This window comes from Python bivittatus, unplaced genomic scaffold (genome assembly GCF_059951505.1).
Source record: "Python bivittatus isolate LINGU-HERP-01145 unplaced genomic scaffold, Pbiv_v1 ctg000120_np1212, whole genome shotgun sequence".
Classification (NCBI taxonomy): domain Eukaryota; kingdom Metazoa; phylum Chordata; class Lepidosauria; order Squamata; family Pythonidae; genus Python; species Python bivittatus.
This window is the reverse complement of record NW_028277037.1, coordinates 7,602,689-7,621,476: the sequence shown is the minus strand read 5'-3', so window position 1 is coordinate 7,621,476 and position 18,788 is coordinate 7,602,689. Positions and strand designations below refer to the sequence as shown.

At 37.1% G+C, this 18,788-nt stretch overlaps 1 protein-coding gene across 3 annotated transcripts in view; it reads left to right on the top strand.

Annotated features, from left to right (window-relative positions):
* Positions 1 to 18,788, top strand: part of PTPN12 (protein tyrosine phosphatase non-receptor type 12) — a 74,027-nt gene that overhangs the window by 30,174 nt on the left and 25,065 nt on the right. For all 3 annotated transcript variants that reach the window (XM_088134935.1, XM_088134934.1, XM_088134936.1), the window contains 7 exons: positions 10,522 to 10,630; positions 11,970 to 12,046; positions 13,177 to 13,272; positions 14,147 to 14,185; positions 14,666 to 14,737; positions 17,402 to 17,461; positions 18,639 to 18,781. In XM_088134935.1, coding sequence (XP_087991061.1) covers positions 10,522 to 10,630; positions 11,970 to 12,046; positions 13,177 to 13,272; positions 14,147 to 14,185; positions 14,666 to 14,737; positions 17,402 to 17,461; positions 18,639 to 18,781 — 596 coding nt within the window. The remainder of the gene's footprint in view (positions 1 to 10,521; positions 10,631 to 11,969; positions 12,047 to 13,176; positions 13,273 to 14,146; positions 14,186 to 14,665; positions 14,738 to 17,401; positions 17,462 to 18,638; positions 18,782 to 18,788) is intronic.

Here is an 18,788-nt window from a genome sequence, read left to right as displayed (position 1 = left end):
TGGAGATGTGCTAGGAGGAAATCTTTGCTGAATAGAAAGAATATTAGGTCAAAACTAAAGTTTGCTCATGAACACCTAGGCAAAGACCAGGAATTCTGGAACAGTGTACTCTGTACAGATGAGACAAAGATAAGAATTATTTGGCTACAATACCAGAAGGCAGGTTTTGTGAAAACCAAAGACAGCATTTACCAGAAGAACTTGATATCAGCTGTAAAGCATGGTGGTGGAAATGTTACGTTTTGGGCTGCTTTGCTGCATCAGGGCCTAGGCAGCTCATCATCATAGAATCCGCTATGAATTCTACATTGTTTAAGAGGGTGCTTGAGGATAATGTGAAACCATTGTCAGAAGATTGAAGCTCAACTGAAAGTGGACCTTGCAACATGACAGTTACCCTAAATGTTCCATTAAATCCACCAAGGGATGGCTTAAAAAAGAAAGAAAGAAATGGAGGGTTCTGGAGTGGCCAAGTCAAGGTCCAGATCTAGATCCCATCAAGATGCTGTGGGGTGAGTTTACATGGGCTGTGCATACAAGAAACACCTCAAACATCGCACAGCTGAAAAAAAATTTTCATGGAGGAGTGGGAAAAAAATCCTGCCAGTGGTGTCAGAAACTGGTAAACAGTGATATGAAATCTTCAGGTTGTTTTTGCTGTGGGGGTAAATGCCAGATATTGCAGCCAAGAGTGTACTTATTTCAGTCACTCACGCCCTAATCTCCCACATATACTATTGCAATGCGCTCGACATGGGGCTACTCTTGAAAAGTATCCGGAAGCTTCAGTTGGTTCAAAATGCAGCCACAAAGGCAATTTTAGGGGCCCCAAAGATAGCACATGTCACACCTTTGCTGTGTGAGCTGCATTGGGCCCCAGTTTGCTTCCAGGTCCAATTCAAGGTGTTGGTTATCACCTTTAAAGCCCTACATGGCATGGGACTGGGTTACCTGAGGGACTGTCTCACCCCCATTATATCCACCCATCCTACCTAGTCAAGCAGAGAGGGTATGCTGCGGACCCCATTGATGAAAGAATGTCGACTGGCAGGGTCCAGAAAGAGAGCCTTCTCTGCCGTGGCCCTGACTTATGGAATACTCTCCCCCCAGAGGTGAGGCACGCCCCAACTCTTGTCCCTCCGGAAAGCAGTCAAGACCTGGCTCTGCCAACTGGCATGGGGTGAAAAAAGGGGCAATCAACCTTGGGGATGGCTAGCACCTTGAAGATACTCCCATATGTTAACATATTACTGATCATCAACATCTTGGAAGATATTATCTGTGTATGTCTTTGGTTTTATTCTATTTTTACTATATTTTATACTGTTTTTATTGTATTTTAATTAATATTTACTGTTGTTTTATTGTGAACCGCCCAGAGTCACTTCTTCGTGAGATGGGCGGTATCTAAATTTGAAATATCAATAAATAAATAAATAATCCCCCCCCCCCTTATAGAAGGAAATGGCGTATCTGTTACTTTTTTGTTGAATAAATGATTGCCAAATTTTCATAGTTTTTTTTGGTTCAGTTACATCACCTTTATCTGTTCGAATGAAGATAAAATATTGGTATATCCATATATATTAAAAAAGAAAAAACTTTATGTGGGGTGTAGTTACTTTTTCACATGACTGTATCTGTATGTAATTTATGCATTTTGTAAAAGTTATATTTGGTTTTTCATAATGACAGTCCTGTAATTTGAAAATGGATGCATATAATATTGGAGAAGAGTGACATCTCTGGGAATCTATAGGTACTATTGAGGATCTAGGATCCTCTTCCTGTTGTGTATCAAAAAAATAGTGCTATTTGTGAAAATATTAGTATTAAATGCAGTACTCCTGCATGAGCAAAGTAGCTTTGCGAATGTTACTTATATTTATTTTTGGAACTATATTTTTGCAGTTTTGTAGAATAATGTTACAGAAGTTGTTCTGTCCATCAACAATGCAAACTTAGAACAAATAACACTTTATGTTTAGAGATAACTTCCTTTCTATCCTACCCTCAAAACATTCCTCTACAAATGTACTTAAATTGATTTAGGTAAGGAAATTCTTCCATCTGGGGACAATATACCAAAAAAGAAAAAAAATGAATGGATGACTAAAGCTTTTTAAAGAATGGCTTAGCCATTGTTTGATGACCAGGAACTTCACTTTTTAAAATTTGGCTATCTGTTTTGGTGGCATGATCCTGGGGAGTCCTCTGGGTGGTTGCAAAAATAGGTTGCTCAAAAGCACGCCAACTGCAGATTGCCCACCCAGATTTCCAGGCTTCTTTACTTTGGGTAATCAAAGGAATATTCCTCAATTATCTTGGAGGAACCTTCTTCCAAAAATTAGATGTGATGTTAATTCTGTCAATAGCAACAGTTAGTGCTCATTTTGAGAGGCTGATCTGTTAACTGGTGGCACTAAATGATTCTGTGTTCTTCTGAACACATATTGACCTCTGGTTCTAAATATGAGCCATTACAACATTACATTCCTTTTTAATATGCAGTATTAAACTAGTTGTGGGGTTATTAAAGTTGAAGTCCCAAGTATAAGGGGTTTTCTAGGCTGCTTGTTTAATCTCTGTGAGCTCTGTCACAAATAGGCCTTTTGTAGAAAGTACATTCCTTGGTGCATAGCAGTAGGCTAAATAGGAAGAGAGCCCATTTTTACATGTTTTGTCTATTAAGAGAGTTGGATTTTTAAAGAGGTTTTATTTATTTATTTTATGTATTTATTCAATTTATATAGCCACCCATCTCAAACCAGTGACTTTAGGTGGCTAACAGCAATAAAAACAGCCAACATTTAAAACAGTACAAAAAATTAAATATAAATGCAACCAAGAGATCTTAAAAAAACATTGGTATCAGCACAACCACGAAATGGGGCCCTGAGCACGTGAAGACCTGGGCATAAAGCCAGCTCTTCAAGGCCTTCCGAAAAGCCAAAAGGGTCGGGGCCATCCTAATCTCAGGAAGGAAGATGTTCCAGAGGGCAGGCGCCACAGCAGAAAAGGCACGTCTCCTGGTCTCTGCCAGCTGACATTCCTTGGCTGACAGGACCCGGAGCATGCCCAACCTGCCGGACCAGATTGGACAGGTAGAAACAACTGGGAAAAGATGGTCCCTAAGGTAACCTGGTCCCAAGCCATGAAGGGCTTTATAGGTGACAACCAGCGCCTTGAATTGCACCGGAAACACACTGGCAACCAGTGCAGCTCCAGAAGCAGAGGTGTTACATGTGCAGAGTAATCAACACTATTTACAACCTGGGTAGCTGCATTCTGTACCAGCTGAAGCTTCTGAATGCTCTTCAAGGCAGCCCCATGTAGAGCGTGTTGCAATAGTCCAAATGGGAGGGCATGAGGGCATGAGTGACAGTGAGTAGAGCCAGTCCAGGAATAGGCGCAACTGGCGCACAACCTGAAGGTGTGCAAAGGCCGTCTTAGCCACGACTGCCACCTGCTCTTCCAGCAGGAGCTGTGAGTCCAAGAGGACCCCCAGATTGCACACTGGGTCTGTCTGGGGCAGAGCCACCCCATCCAGAACCAAAGATGGAAGAAACTTGGTACTGGGAGGCCCAAACACCCAAAGCCACTCAGTCTTGCTTGGGTTGAGCCGAAGCCCGTTGCACCCCATCCGGGCCCCTATAGTTTCCAGGCACTGAGATAGGACTTCCACGATATCACTCACATAGCCCAGGGAGGAGATATAAAGCTGGGTATCATCAGCATACTGACGATACCCCACCCCGAACTGTCGGATCACCTCACCTAGAGGCCCCATGCAGATGTTAGAGGGGGGAGAGAACTTACCCTGTGGCACTGCACACAGTAGGGGCTGTGGATTGGACTTCTCCCCTCCTACCAACACTGGAGGAAGGAGGAGAACCAGCACAACACAGTGCCGCCCACCCCTAACTCCTGAAGCTGGTCCAGAAGGATACCACGATCGATGGTATCAAGGTCGCTAAGAGGTCAAGAAGAGCAAGGATGGAAGCACTGCCCCATCCCACTCCTGCCAGAGGTCATCCAACAGTGCGATCAATGCTGTCTCAGTCCCATATCCCAGCCTGAATCCTGACTGAAAGTGGCCCAGATAATCCGCTTCATCCAGAGCCCTTTGAAGCTGCCATGTGACCACTTTCTCAACAACCTTCCCTAAAAAGGAGAGGTTGGAGACTGGATGAAAATTATCCAGATTAGTTGGGTCGAGTGATGGCCCATTGAGGAGGGGGTGTACCACCACCTCCTTAAGAGCCGGCGGGACCACCCCCTCCCTAAAAGAGGAATTAACCACTGTCCAGACCCAATTACATGTCCTCTCCCGGGCAGCCTTGACCAGCCAGGAGGGGCACGGATCTAGAAGTGGCCGAACTAACAGCTACAAGAACCCTGTCCACTTCCTCAGGTTTAACAGGTTCAAATTCCTCCCGGATAACCATGCAAGACTCAGCCCCCATAGCCCCCACTGGCTTTGCATCAAGGCTGGAATTCAACGCAGACTTTACCTGCCAGATGCTCAGCATATTCCTCACAGCGGTCCTGAAGGTAGATGCCCGAATTACTCCCTTCAAGGAGGGTCTGGGTCACCTGAAACAGGGCCGCAGGTGCAATAAGGGTGGAGAAATAATTATGTTTTGCCGCCCTTACCGCCACAAGGCAATAATTGTTCATGGGTTAAGGTTATGAACTTAATAATCTCATACATTAAACTTGTATTTCACCCTCAGTTTTCTGTTTTTAGAGGCTGCATCCTGCTCCTTTCCTCACCTCCAGGTATAGAGCGAATGGACAATATGGAGAGTCCAGTGTCATTCAGAGCTGCTCTGTTCAACTACTGTGGTCACTTGATCCTTTCGATTGAGGCACTAGTAGGGAAAGACTTCGGTCATAGTGGGAGCATCTGGCTTAATCTTTAGCGGAAATACACTTTTCCAGGAAAGAGTGTTTTCTTAAAAGCATTAAATAAAAGGCAAACATAAGAAAGATAATGCTTAAAATGCTAAGCTTGTTGGACTTTTAACAATTTTGTACCATGCTCTGTTCATAAGCTCAGCCACTGTTGCTTACCTCTCATGAAGCCTTTTGGCTCTTCTGTAGCTTTCTGCAATGCGTTCTCAGGAGATTAATCAGGATTAATGCAACTTACAACAACTTAAATACTTTATCCATCTCCAGGAATCGCTAATATAGAAATTATTGATGATACTCAAGTGTAATATAAGTTGTGCTTGATGGGGTTGCTGGGAATAGCTTTCATAATTAAGAAATTCTTTCTGTAGCACCTTGCAGACATTTATTTCTAATGGACTATCCATATTTATTACTGTCAGTAGTCCATGAAAGTTTAAAAGTTGTTCCCCTATTGTGATTTACCAATTATTATTTTAACACTAGGTTTTTAAACTTTAATTTGTTTTACAATTTAAACCCCAGTTATTCATGTAAAATTGTAATTCATGGTTCACTTAATAATATAGTTTCTACTAAAAATAAATTATAAATAAGTGAAGTCTGGTTTATTCCTCTTAGTCCTATTGGGAGAGAGCAAGTATGTGATATCTGTTCCTCTACATAGGGTTATTCATGCTGCTTTATATAATGCTTTACATAAGTTTGATGTAGCTAAAGGTGAAAGATTTATATGGAAAAGATAATGGGTCTGAACTGGCAGCTTGGTATCCATGTAGCCTTTTCATTACAAAGGCAATTTTTTTCTATCTTGATAGATGTGTGGTCTAACATCTAGAATTCTCAGCAGAGACCATACCGAGTGGGGAGTTCTGGAAGTTAAAGTCCATGCATGTGGAGGGTGCCCAAGTTGGAAAAGGGTTACTTATGGAGTAGGAAAGATTGGCTCAGTTATAAGTGGCTACCAGCAAGCATTATGGGACAAAACAGATTTCATTCAGGGCAGTCAACAGGGAATTTGGGTACTAGGATGGATTTAACATCAACTCGGACTGCTTTCTCAAATTCTTCCCTCATTTCCATAGGGTTGGTTGCCCTTCTCTTTTGGTAGAATAGTCTGCCAAGTGGGCAAAACACTTTCTTAGGATGTATACGCTATTCTCATATTGGCCTATTAGTGGACAACATTTTTGCAGCTAGGTATAGCAATTTTTTTAATCTCTAAGGACCGCAGAGAATACTGAGGTGATGTAGAGCTGTCCCTGTCTTTGGAGGTGGCAGTGCTTGATTGAGAAGTGAAGGGTCAGTCCTTGTTAATAGTTGGGTGAGAGACCTCCGGGAATACCAGGGTTATAGGCTAGACTGGGAAGTCAGAAAACATCAAAGAAAATGCTATGACTAACCACTTGAATAGTTTTACCAAGAATATTGCAAGGATGCATCTGGGAAGACACCAGGTGTCAAACTCTACTCAAAGGAGACTTAGTTATCTACTTAGGAAAGTTACTGCAGGAAATAAAACTAGAGGTTTTGGTCCTGTATCTTCTGTTTCTATCTTTTAATGAAGGTAATAAAATGAACTTTAAAATAAATTAAAACAAAATAACTGTATGAAGCTTACCAGAGCAAGCATTGATTTTTAAAATGTACAGAATCTCACTGCTGTTTTTTCCTGGTTTGTCACCAAATTTTAACAGCCTGATGGGGATTGTCTCTTGGGATTGCAAAAAAGGGATTATGTTTTGAAGTTAATGGTTCAGTTTCTAATGACATCTTATAGAATGCTTATTATTCATCTGTCTGCATTTTATTTGTCATGTAATACGCTGGGAATTCTGTTACTGTAATGTGCTCTCTTTTTCTTTCTCTCTCTATATGTATGCATGCTGATGGTAAATAGCTTAATTGCTATTTATTTATCTGGGAAAAAGCCCAGATGGCTAAGGCTTTATATTTTAAGTGCTGTTCATGTACAGAATTTCATAATTCTTGAGTCTGGACTGGAGAAGATTCTTGGTACAGATCTTTAATGTCATAGTATTTTCAAATGTTTAATTTTGTTGTAGAAGTTACCTAACATACAAATTCTTATTTAGTAAATAAAAGTGAGGAAGAATTAGACTATTAATGGTGGACTGGTGGACAAGGAGTTTTGTATGGTATTTACCACTTTTTGAACAATCTGTGTAGAGTCGCTAGAGTGTTAGAAGCTAAAGCTCTTCTTCAGGCATTCTTGACTGAAATGAATTGTAGGGAATTACCTGAAATGAACTCTTCAATCACTGTTGTGCATTTCTGAAACTAGTGTTTGTAGTTGATAGTTGATTACAGTCTCAATTAATTATGTAATAAGTGACAAAGTTAGTGCTTGAAATTAAGATTTCTTCTTTTCATAGATATATTTGTAAAAGAAGATCTTTCAAATTTCTGTATTCTGTATTTCTGTATTCCAACAACACAAATATTATAGAAGACCATATTGCTAAACATGTATTGAGTAAGTGCCTTAAAATTAGCTTGGATGTGATCTGGCTATGATATTTTATTCCATTAGTAATCAGGGTTGATAACACAACAAAAACTAGCTTTCATTTAAGGTTTTCTGAGGAGGCATCTGTCAATTTCTTATCTTCAGTCTGTAATGGAGTGGCTCTCTCTATATGCTACCATATTTGTTTCCAGACTAGAGTAAATCTTCGCATTTCAGGATGTGACACTATGGTCAGGCTTGCAGGCATTACATGTTACCTTAAACAATAGCTGTGAATGGGACCCAGCATTTTTATGGCACAGTTTGTAAAGTTGCATCAGAACACGGTGATGATTTTGAGGAAGCAATTAAGTGCTCAGATCAGTATTCAAATATAGTTCGACTAATGTTAGGGTGATATTGTTAAATTCCTTTTCATTACAGATGGGAGAGGAAGGAAGAGTTGATACTAAATGAGTCTTGAGGAGCTCTAGGATAATGAAAGAGTTGTTGCTTCAGTGTCCTCTCATCACAGTTATAACTTTATACTTAACCTATTCCAAGAAATGTACTTTTGACAAAACAGTAGAGAGACTTCCTGTAAATTTTAGTAATGTGGATTAAGCTCTTAGAATAATTTTTTTGTGGGTTTTTGTTTTTGCTGAGGGAGAGTCAGGGAGAAGACTAAACAATGGCAGAAGAAAAGTGCTCATTCTGAATAAATGCCTAGATTTCAATGAACAAGGATTTTTTAAAACTAGGTATTGATAATGTGACTAAAAAAATAGACATGTAGTTCCAGTTGATTGAAAACAGCTTGAGGCATTTTCTTTTCTTCTTCTTTTTTTTTTTTGCTAATATCAGTCCAGTAATTTATTCTAAATTATTTTTTCAGCTGTATTTCCCAGTTCCATTGAAAGATTAAGCTAAAGAACAAGATGTAATAACTACAAAAATCAGTGACATTTTAGTTTTACCTCTGAAAACAGTGGCAAAACTGATACTGTATTTTTTTTTTTACACTTTATAGATCAGCTTTGATAAGGATGATCTCAGGTTTACATCTGATAACACGTAGGCAACAATTATCATTCCTTATTTCTTTATAAGCACAATATTTTGAAAAGTCAAGACAGGGTTATTTTTGGTCTTTACCCTATCTGTACAATACAGTATGAAACTTTAGATAGGGATACAGTTCCGTGAAAAGAAAGACTACCCTGGAACCGGTAAGATTACAAATTGCTGAAACAATATAACTCATATTATGGTCATGAATTTTTTGGCTTCAATCATATACACTTGCTAGAAGAAACACAGAGGTACTTTTTAGATTAATATTTTTATTCCCTAGTACACCAGGAAAAATTCTACCAGTAGAGGAAATGAATTTAATACAAATAGGTGCAGATGGGAAAGATGTTATCTGGAAAAAAGACTCCTATATTCAACACAGTAAAAGTTGACTAAATAAATGAAAAAGCTTGTTGTAGTATTTTTCAGTAGGAGTTGTATCTTGAGCTGATTCAGGTAGTGATTCAGTGAAAAATAAAATATTACATAGATATGTAAAAGCTGAGCATATGTGGACAAAAGTTAATATAATATATTGCACAATATATTTTTATTGCCCATTATATATGGTACTAAAAGTCTTATCAGTTTTGGAAAGACTTTAGGAATACCTGTCATATTTAGAATATTTTAATGCAGTTGCAATCAACTGATAATATAAGTTCATTAGTCTGTATATTGTAAAGACATTCCTTCCTGGGTCATGTGTACAATGGATATATAGAAGATGCTCATTTTGTGAAACTGGTGGTTTTAGCATTTCCTTTTGTATAATCCAGAACCATTTTGAAAACTATCTATAGAAATACTGGTCTGTCTAATGCAGCTTGGTTTTACAGGATTTACAGGATACTACCCAGAATTACATAAACTAACTTTTTGTGGATTAAGAATTCTCTTTATGTACCTCAAAAATTTGCTTCAGGAAGTCTCTAGAAATGTTGAATATATCTATCTTGATAGCTTTGAACCAGGAATTGTATTGTTGCTGTTAAAAATAATTCAGCTTCTGGTCATATGTGTGCCATTTTTTCTCAAGCATCATGTGCTTTACATTGAACAAGCAGAACTCATAGGGTGGTTATATGAAGTTAACATGAGAGAAAGTTCTCTGTGTAGTGCCTTTAGCTACTGGAGCAATAGCAGATGTAAATGAAATAAGTAATGCGTGATGATGTATAAAATTCTTTAGGGCGGTGGTAGCTTCCTGAAATAAATGAGACATAAGGTGGAAGTTATTTTTGAGGGATTCTTAATCAGTTTCTTGTGCTTAGCCTAAAAATGAATTATTTTGACCAAAGTTCATGTTGTTTGTTACACTACCAATTGACTAGCCATGTTCTTGAAAAAGGAGTGCTTAATTATTTATTTACTGAACTTCTGTTGCACAAATTTTTCTCTTTACTTTCTGTAGATTTCCCCTCCCCCTTGCAATGTCTTAGTTTTTTGTTCCTTGTACTTTTTGTAATTACATTGTTCACCTTAATAAATATTGTTACATATGTTTTTGTAGCTTAGAATCTGTGTAAACAGTTACATCTGATACAATGAGTGCTAGCAACTCCATAAAAATGCTTCTCGGCTATTAAACTTTATTGTATTATATGGCTACGTTCCTGTTTAAAACTCAACAGATTAAAGAAGAAGGAATAACAGAAAATTGTGTACATTCCTGCAGCTTAAATCTTACTCTCATTTGACTCAATGTTATACTGTCAATTTTTAATCACCAATAGCTTGAGTAATTTTTTTGAAAGCAACAAAGCAGCTGGGTAACTAATCCTAGAGTTCTATTTTTTTCTGTATTAGCTTGTCCTTAGTTCTGGAAATAAGTGCTTCATGGTGTGTATGTGTGTATGTGAGGAAGCCTTTATGGTTTATGTGATTGATTTCTCTAATCAACTCTATTATTTGGCATCTTTTTTTCATGTAAAGATAAAAGGCTATGGAAAAAGTTGTAGAGGAAAGTAGCTAAAAATATTCCTTTGTAGATGGAGACCAAGCGGAAAAAGTATTTAGAGCTGCTAAATAAGTAACAACTTAGAACATTTTAATTACAGAGATTGAGGAGATTATCAACAAAGTATAGAACAGAAAAGATCTACCCAACCATCACTGGAGAAAAAGAAGAAAATGTGAAAAAGAACAGATACAAAGATATACTGCCATGTAAGTCTGAGTTTCTTCTACAGACGTTTTAATAACATTTATTAAGCTATCTTTCTTGTTAACATTTATACTCTTGTGTGTAGGTGAATTAGATGGTAATTATTTGCTGAAAAGAATATTTTTCCAAAGATGTTTCATCTGCCTAAATTAATGCTTCTTTTTATGTTTGCCATCCTGACAGCTACTATTTAAACACTGTCTCCAGTGCTGAAAAAAGTGTTATTAAGTTTGACCTCCAAACCAGTGTAGCAAATGTTTTTCTGAATCATCAAACATGCTATTTATCTATATGCCCATCTACTTTCAAAAAGTCATTTTTCTTACAATTTACTTCTCTTAGGGAAAAAGAGAGAGAATCTGGAATGAACTTTAACTGTGCATAGTATATAGGGTTCTGATAGTATCTTATTTGAAGGTACATGGTACTTAAGTGATAGCTACAAAGCAGAAAAAAGACACTGTATTTGTGAAAATTTAACTAGAGTTAAAATGCAAAGTTTAAACATGTAGGTTTGTTCATGTTCTCCTGTAGTCATGACATTTTAAATAATGGCAATTGACTGGTTTTTTGGCTGCTTTGGAGAAATAACTGATTCTCTCAACTACTCGTTTTTATTGTTTATTCTACCTTGGAATCATTTATCTTCTTATAAATGACAACAACATGAGGAAATATCTTCCTTCACTGCCTGTTGTGTGATTAGACTATTGGGATGCTAAGACTACATATATGTAGAGTTAGCTAAAGGAATTGAGTTGAACTCCATGACATTTAAGAAGGCAGCCTCAAGCACTTCATATTCTAGGGCTGTTCTGCCTCTTCTCCCTGTTGCAGCTCCGTGTGTTCTTAAAAAACCACAGCTTGGGGCTAATGACCTTGAAATATAATGAAGTGGACTGCACTAATCTAAGACATTGTCTGCCGGAAGTGAAAGCCAAGATAGGGCTTCTGCTCATTGCAGACACATAGCGTAGACTGGAAATTGACTATTTCTTCAGTACTGCTGGTGGGGCTCATGTCTTCTCTGAACTTGAGGATAAAAGACTAACCTAGGAGGGTGCAAGACAAGTTGTGTTGTATACCTTTTCTGTTCTCCAGAAGAGCAGAAGGGCTGAGGAAAGCACAGGAAAAACAATTGAGGGCTGTCACTAATATCTCCCCATCCTCAAATCTGCTACTTTGGGCAATTACCTCCTAATGAGTGGTTATTCCTGTCGTGTAATGAAGGGGGAAGGTTAAGATTCAAAGCAGTTGCACAAATGACTAATCGGTATTTGATTTATGGAGCACACCTATTGACATGCAAAGTAATTTTTTCCTAAATTTGCTATATTTTAGTTGATCACAGTAGAGTTAAACTGACGTTAAAAACTCCCACACAAGATTCTGACTACATCAATGCAAATTTTATTAAGGTATGTATTAATGTAATTTTACTATCTTGTGTAATGTGCTGATACCTTGTGAATACTTCAAAATACTAATATTTCTGAGTGGAAACCAACTTTGATATTGTGTGTGATTCCATTGAGCTTGAATGCAAAGAAGCTAAAACCCCAAAAACAAAACAAAAAAGAAAGAAAAAAGAAAAGATGACCCTGTAAACCATTTGTTCAGGAAACAATAATTGCCAAACTAATATAGCAAAATTAGTCACAAAACCAAAGGAAATAAAAGGTCTAATTATAGCAATATGTAATAACCTGTTTTGAGTGACTGTACTAATATGAATGTGAATAAGAGAGAGGTCTTAATTAAGAGTTTTGAATAAAGAATCTTGGTAATTGAACAGCTTTTAATTAATTGACTGGTTGCATGTGATACATATGTTATAAAGTCCAAGCACATTGTGAAACCTTTTTACTTCTGCCTTTTGGAAGTATAACATGTTAATCACAAATTAATATGTAATTCTTCCAGAAGGCAGAAATAAATTAACATCATTGTTTTATGTATCTATATTATAGAAGCAATACTATGTATTATTTCCAAAGCAGCTTATATAATAGAAAATAGCTAATATGTGTTAGATTTTAGGCCTCCAGATCCTTGCATCTGAAGTGTCTTTTCCTCAAAATCAGATTAGGTGCTTCTTAATGGAGTCCTGTATCCTTTAAATAAAATCTCAAAAGGGTGTTGGTTTTGTTTTGTTTTTAAATAAACTGTTTCACTTTAGGAAAACAAGAGCAATATGAAGAGCAATCAGTTAATGAGAATAATTCTTGCATTTTGCAGTCTGTATATGGAAGGAGGGCTAAGCATGCTCCCTGAGTTGCTCAACCATTTGGGCTGTGAACTTTTATTTGAGGGTTTGCTACTTAACTTGTATTTTATTAATAAAAATTGGTATTTGTCCTAGGATTTGTTTAAAGTTTCCTTTCGATTTGAAAAGTAAAGTTTGTTGATACTTTGTATCTATTTTGAAAATTCATATACTTGTTCTCACATCTATCTTTGGATATTATCTTGGACGTTTTATGTGTAAGAGCAGTGTCAAGATGTATCTCATTCTGTAATAATATTCAGTTGTATATTGCAATTTTAGGGAGTACATGGGCCAAAAGCATATGTTGCTACCCAGGGACCACTAGCAAATACAGTAATAGATTTCTGGAGGATGATATGGGAGTACAATGTTGCAGTAAGTAATTTAAATACAGAATTGATTACATTTTGTGAACTTTCGCTAATACTGATTTGACTGCGGTAGGCCACTTCTGGCTGCTCAGCACCCAAGATTGTCCTATCAAAATTTAGAAGCAGATTGTCTGAATTTCAATAGTGTTTCAATTGTTCATATTTATTTCAGACTTCTTAAAGGTGAATGAGAGCAGGGAGGCCTCAGGAAGGCTGATGCTCCTATCCCAACCATTAAACCCTTCATATGTACATCTCCCACAAAGGCCAGCTCCTAGATAATTTCAGCCTTTTGGGATTGGCAATTAAGGATAGGAATGGGAGCAGGAGGCCTCTGGAAGGCAAATCAACTCCTGTTTCAAGTCTTAGAATCCCCAGCTCCCAAAAAATTGTTTTTGGGAGCTAAATAATGGCACTGAGTCTCTCAGAGTCTTCCCCGTACTAATGCCTACCCTAAAAGCTGAAAAACAGCAATTACAAAAAGGGCTGGAAGTTTTGTCCTCTTCCAGAAATAACCTTCTATGGCTCTCTGGAAAATTGTCAATTTCAGCCCCTGATCTCTCAAATATTATCCACCTGTTAATGTTCTATCATTATGAGATATACTAAATCCTTGCTGGGAAAGATGTTGGCAATACTGTGGAATTAAGAGACTCTCCCCCTGATTTACTCTGATTAAGGCTTAATTAACAAATAAAATGAAGTACCTTGTAAGTATATGAGATCACTTACATGGGGCTGACTTTGAAGACTACCTGGAAGCTTCAGATCATGCAAAATGCAGCAGCCCATGTATTGGCAGACAAGAGCTCTACAGGGATTCAGTAGGGCAAGGATTTTGGCAAATTTTATAGTCACATCTGTTTTTCCCCCCCCAGATTATTGTAATGGCCTGTCGAGAATTTGAAATGGGAAGGGTATGTATAGATAACATTAGTTTTCTTATGCATTTGCTAAATTTGCTACCTGTGATAATGAAATTAAATCTTGACGTACAGTTTTAGGTTTATTTAGTGAAAAAAATCTCTAGAAAAGACCACAACTAGTGGTCTTTTAGTCTACTTCCTTTTGTAGACTAAAAGGAAGTCTATAGACATTTCAAGAGTCCATTTTAAGTTAAATCAAATAGTATTTGATCAATTTAGTAAATCAATTTAGTATTTTCTTCTGCCACTTAAATAACAAGGTTATGAACATTTTTACAATGTAAAATTTTATGACATCAAGACAAATCATAATATTGGTATGAAATTTCAAGTTTCAAAAAGACTGAATGTGAAAAACCAAGAAAGTAGATTGTGAACTAAAAAGGTTAGGAGAACTTTATCCATTTAAAGCATGAAATGTATGTATTCCAAAGTGTGTATATTTTTTTAAACTGCACATTTTGCTAACAGAAAAAATGTGAACGTTACTGGCCACTGTATGGGGAAGAAGGTGTTTCCTTTGGACCATTCCACATTTCTTGTGTAAGTGTTCTTATGACTGATAGCCTTGAAATGAAATTGTAATTTGTGCTTAATGTGCACATTTGTGTGGACATTGAACAAATTAACTTATTTTAAAGAAACTCCATTCTTCTGCAGTTATATGAATTAATCACTAGTGATTCTGAAGTGTTTTAGTTGGAATAAATTAAATAATTGTGTGAGTAGCAGAAGCAGATTTCTAAATTCTTATCCTCAGTAATGCTACATTGATATCTTGTTCAGACAGTAGTATAGAATGAAAGAATGTGTGCGTTAATAATGGAGCATTTTTTCTTGAAATTAAACTTCAGAAATAGAGAAATTGTACATTAGCCTTATTCAGATTATAGTTTAAAATGAAACAATGCTGTGGGCAACTCTTGACATTCCCCCTCTTCTCCACTCTCGTGCAACTAGAAGAAGATTAGCAGATTTTACTTCCATGTTTAAATTGTCATAGTTGGATGATTTGCACAAACCTGGATGGGCTGGTCAGTGTGAGCAAAGTTTACTGTTGCTTATGTGTTAAAGAAAGCAAGCTCCATAAATCATGGTTTAAAGTTGGCTTTTTGGTAAGCATATTTAGGTTTGTCTCAGTTTCTACACAAAGCTGAACTGGGTTTATTAAAGGGTGTAAGGCTTGCATGTGATAATTCATGCAATGCTAAACTGGTGATGAGCCTGGGGCCTTGGTATCCTATTTTCCTGTCCTAGATTCCTCCCAGAGTGGCAAAAGTTGAATATTTCAGACTGTTCCTATTGAAGAAAATATATGTAGCTCAAGGTTGAACTGTGGAGTTCCTGGTGCTCTCTGAGCTTCGTTGTTTGCTTGTAGACATCCCACTGCCCAACTAGGTAACATCAGTGTGAGTGAATGTGGGGTTTGCTACCTGTTTATATGCAGCAGTAGGCAAAGATTGATGAGATCCATGAGTCTGGGTATTTCAATCTTAATGTATTTGGCTAGGTAGAGTATATTGTGTTAGCAAATGCTAGAGAATTCCTGGAAGCTTGGCATTTAGGCAAATCAGCCATCAGTAGACACAGAGATAAACCACATTTACATACCATTCAAAAGTGACAATAAAAAAACCTAGGAAAGAAACAAAAAGACTACAACACATCCCCTCCAGCAGCCCACTTTCGAATAAACAGTGATCAGCACCAGACAAACAATGAGGCAGACTCATTGAGAGTCTGACAAAAAATCAGACAAAATTCTAATCAAGGAACCACCAAGGAGGAAACTATACCTGCCCCCCCCAAAAAAAACTGGCAAGGCAAGCTACTGCATATAAACAGGCAGCAAACCCCACACTTACTTGCACCGATGATGTTACTTAACTGGGTAATGAAATGTCTTCAAGCAAACAACCAAGTTCTGAGAGCACCAAGAACTCCACATTTCAGACTGTTTTTTCCTGTTCAGGGCTGCGTTAAGAGGCAAAATTAATGCTTTAACCTTTGTAGAAGGTTAAGGCTCCTATCACATCCCTTAAAGTGGCCCCCGCCAAAAGTCAGGCTCCTCCCCACTATTTAAGGGAGTCCTGAGGCATTAATTTCAAGACTTAACCACCCAGCAAAAGTCCAGAACTTTGGGGCATACCTATTGTAGTCAGGGAGAGCAGGAAAAAGATTTATCGCTGAAAAAGGTTACCTGTCTCTATGATGAATTAAAGTTTAATGCTGTCATGAAATGATGAAAACCTGTATTTGTTTTTCCAAATTGCCATTAGATAATATGGAAAGGAATGGCTGTAGAAGTATCAGTGTGCTACCATGCTGCAGAACTGTGAAATGATGAAAACTCAGAACTGATTTGTTTGAATTTCCATGGTGAATTGTAGAAAGGAAGAGAGCCAGTATTTAAATTATGCCTGTGAATTGGAATTTCACTAAAAAACAGAATAGGCCTATTATGTTGAGACTGAGTTTCTGTTTCGTGCATTATGAGGAGTAACTGCAATAGGAGGTGGGGAAAGGGGTAAGATACATTATGCCCTCCCCATCTCTACAAAACTGCTATAACTAATAAAAATAATTTCTTCATACACAAAGAATATTCCACTTATTGAATAGCTATTTTATGCCTTATTTGATTTATTTTTGTATCTCCTCTGTTCTTCTGCTTCAGCAAATTGCACAATCTCACATACTGGAGAGAAGTGCCTATAGATAAATAAATTTACATTCCACTTTTTTGTTTTCTGACCTAGGAACAATAAGGGTGTTGGTCATTCGAACATGAAAATATATCAACTTCTATAGAATTTTTTATAACACTGCTGTCATTCTGGTTTAAGTCTTGGTATAAGTATGTATGGAACTGCACAAGTAGTTATTTTTCTTATATTCGAGATTACTTGGCTTCAACCCATAATTTGCTTAAAGCTGGAGATCACAGGGAAACACCATTCTAGTTTGATGACATTGTAGATGTAGATTGGTTTGCTAACTGTAGCTGTGGTTAATGTTACATCTGAACAAAGTCTGAATTCCATTTATCTGTTTTATTGAAACAAAGCAAATCTAAATTCACTTTCCATATTACTGTGAACAAAGTCATTCAAATTTTTGCTTTTTATTAAGGTTCACATTACTGTCAACAATGAAGTAAAATTGGGCAAAGTTTTAATCTACTCATAATGCTCTCTTTCTGTTTAGGAAGCTGAACAGGCCAGAACAGATTACTATATTAGAACTCTGCTATTTGAATATCAGAATGTAAGTAGATAAAATATCTGTCCCCCAATCAAGCTAAACATAATAGAATTCTTATTTTAGTTGCTGCTTATGTGCAGCATAAATTAACTGTTTTGGATAGCATATTAATGGTGTAATGGAATGGCTTTCAGTTTGTGAGAGTTGGCAGATAAATTCTGTTTCACTTAGAATAATAGGGATTTATGTTTTTTCGTTCTTTATTACCTGCCACTTACTTTTCTTCGTTTTTTATAAATAGTTGTCCTTTTAGCTGTGCAGTGTCCCCTTTTCAGGTAAGGGAAGGCCAAGTACAGAGCAGTGTGCTGTTTGTTTGTTTATTTATTTCTGGTGGTTTGGAAGGACCAACATAAGATATTCCAATTTTCTTTAGAAATAAGGCAGGAATAGTTTGACGCAAACCATTTTTAGCTGAAGAAAGACTCGAGGGCTTTGTATTTACTATCTGGCAATAATAGCATTAGGGCAGAAAGCCAGAATAGCCCCTGGAGTATTGATGAGCGTAAAAAGCCTTAGTAGACAGCAGTTACTAGTGAGATGATAGTTCTTGGGTAGGCACAGCAGGACGATGAAAACTGAGCTTGCAAATAATACATAGGGGTTGCCTCAGCCATCTGGATACCACTGATTCATCTTGACTTTCAGATGACACTCCTCCACTTACTACTTTTTTACATTTAAACGGTGTGGGTCAGTTTGACTTCAGTTTGCTTCAGGTGCTCAGCTGCTTAATGTTCTAAAATATTTGGGAGCTGGACTGAACTCGCTGTAGATTTTACAAATAAGATTTAGATGCTTTCACCTTGCAGTTTTACAAGCAGGTTTCTAATCCGTTGAAATCTAAAGTATGGAGAAGTTAAATATTAAATCTTGTACTTTTACCTAATCTGAGTTCTTTTCCAAGTGCAGTTCTTTAATTTATTTTGATAGTTTTTTTGTATAGTACCCTAAATAAAGGTATGTAAGTTAGAAAGTATTTCTTTCTCCCATTAGTGTAATATTCATGAGAACATCTAGCAAGTGTTCCAAATAAATCAGACGTAGCAATTTAGGCAAAGCCATCTATGTTAGTTCTTTAGTATGGTACACTTAACCATTATTAATGAGAAATTTCATCACAAAAATATATTCTCAAAAGGAATGGTTTTATACATAATGTAACATCCTTCTTTTTCTTTAGGAAACACGTCGAGTATATCAGTTTCATTATGTCAATTGGCCTGACCATGATGTCCCTTCATCTTTTGATTCTATTCTGGATATGATCAGTCTAATGAGAGAATACCAGGAGCATGAAGATGTTCCCATCTGTATACACTGCAGGTACAAT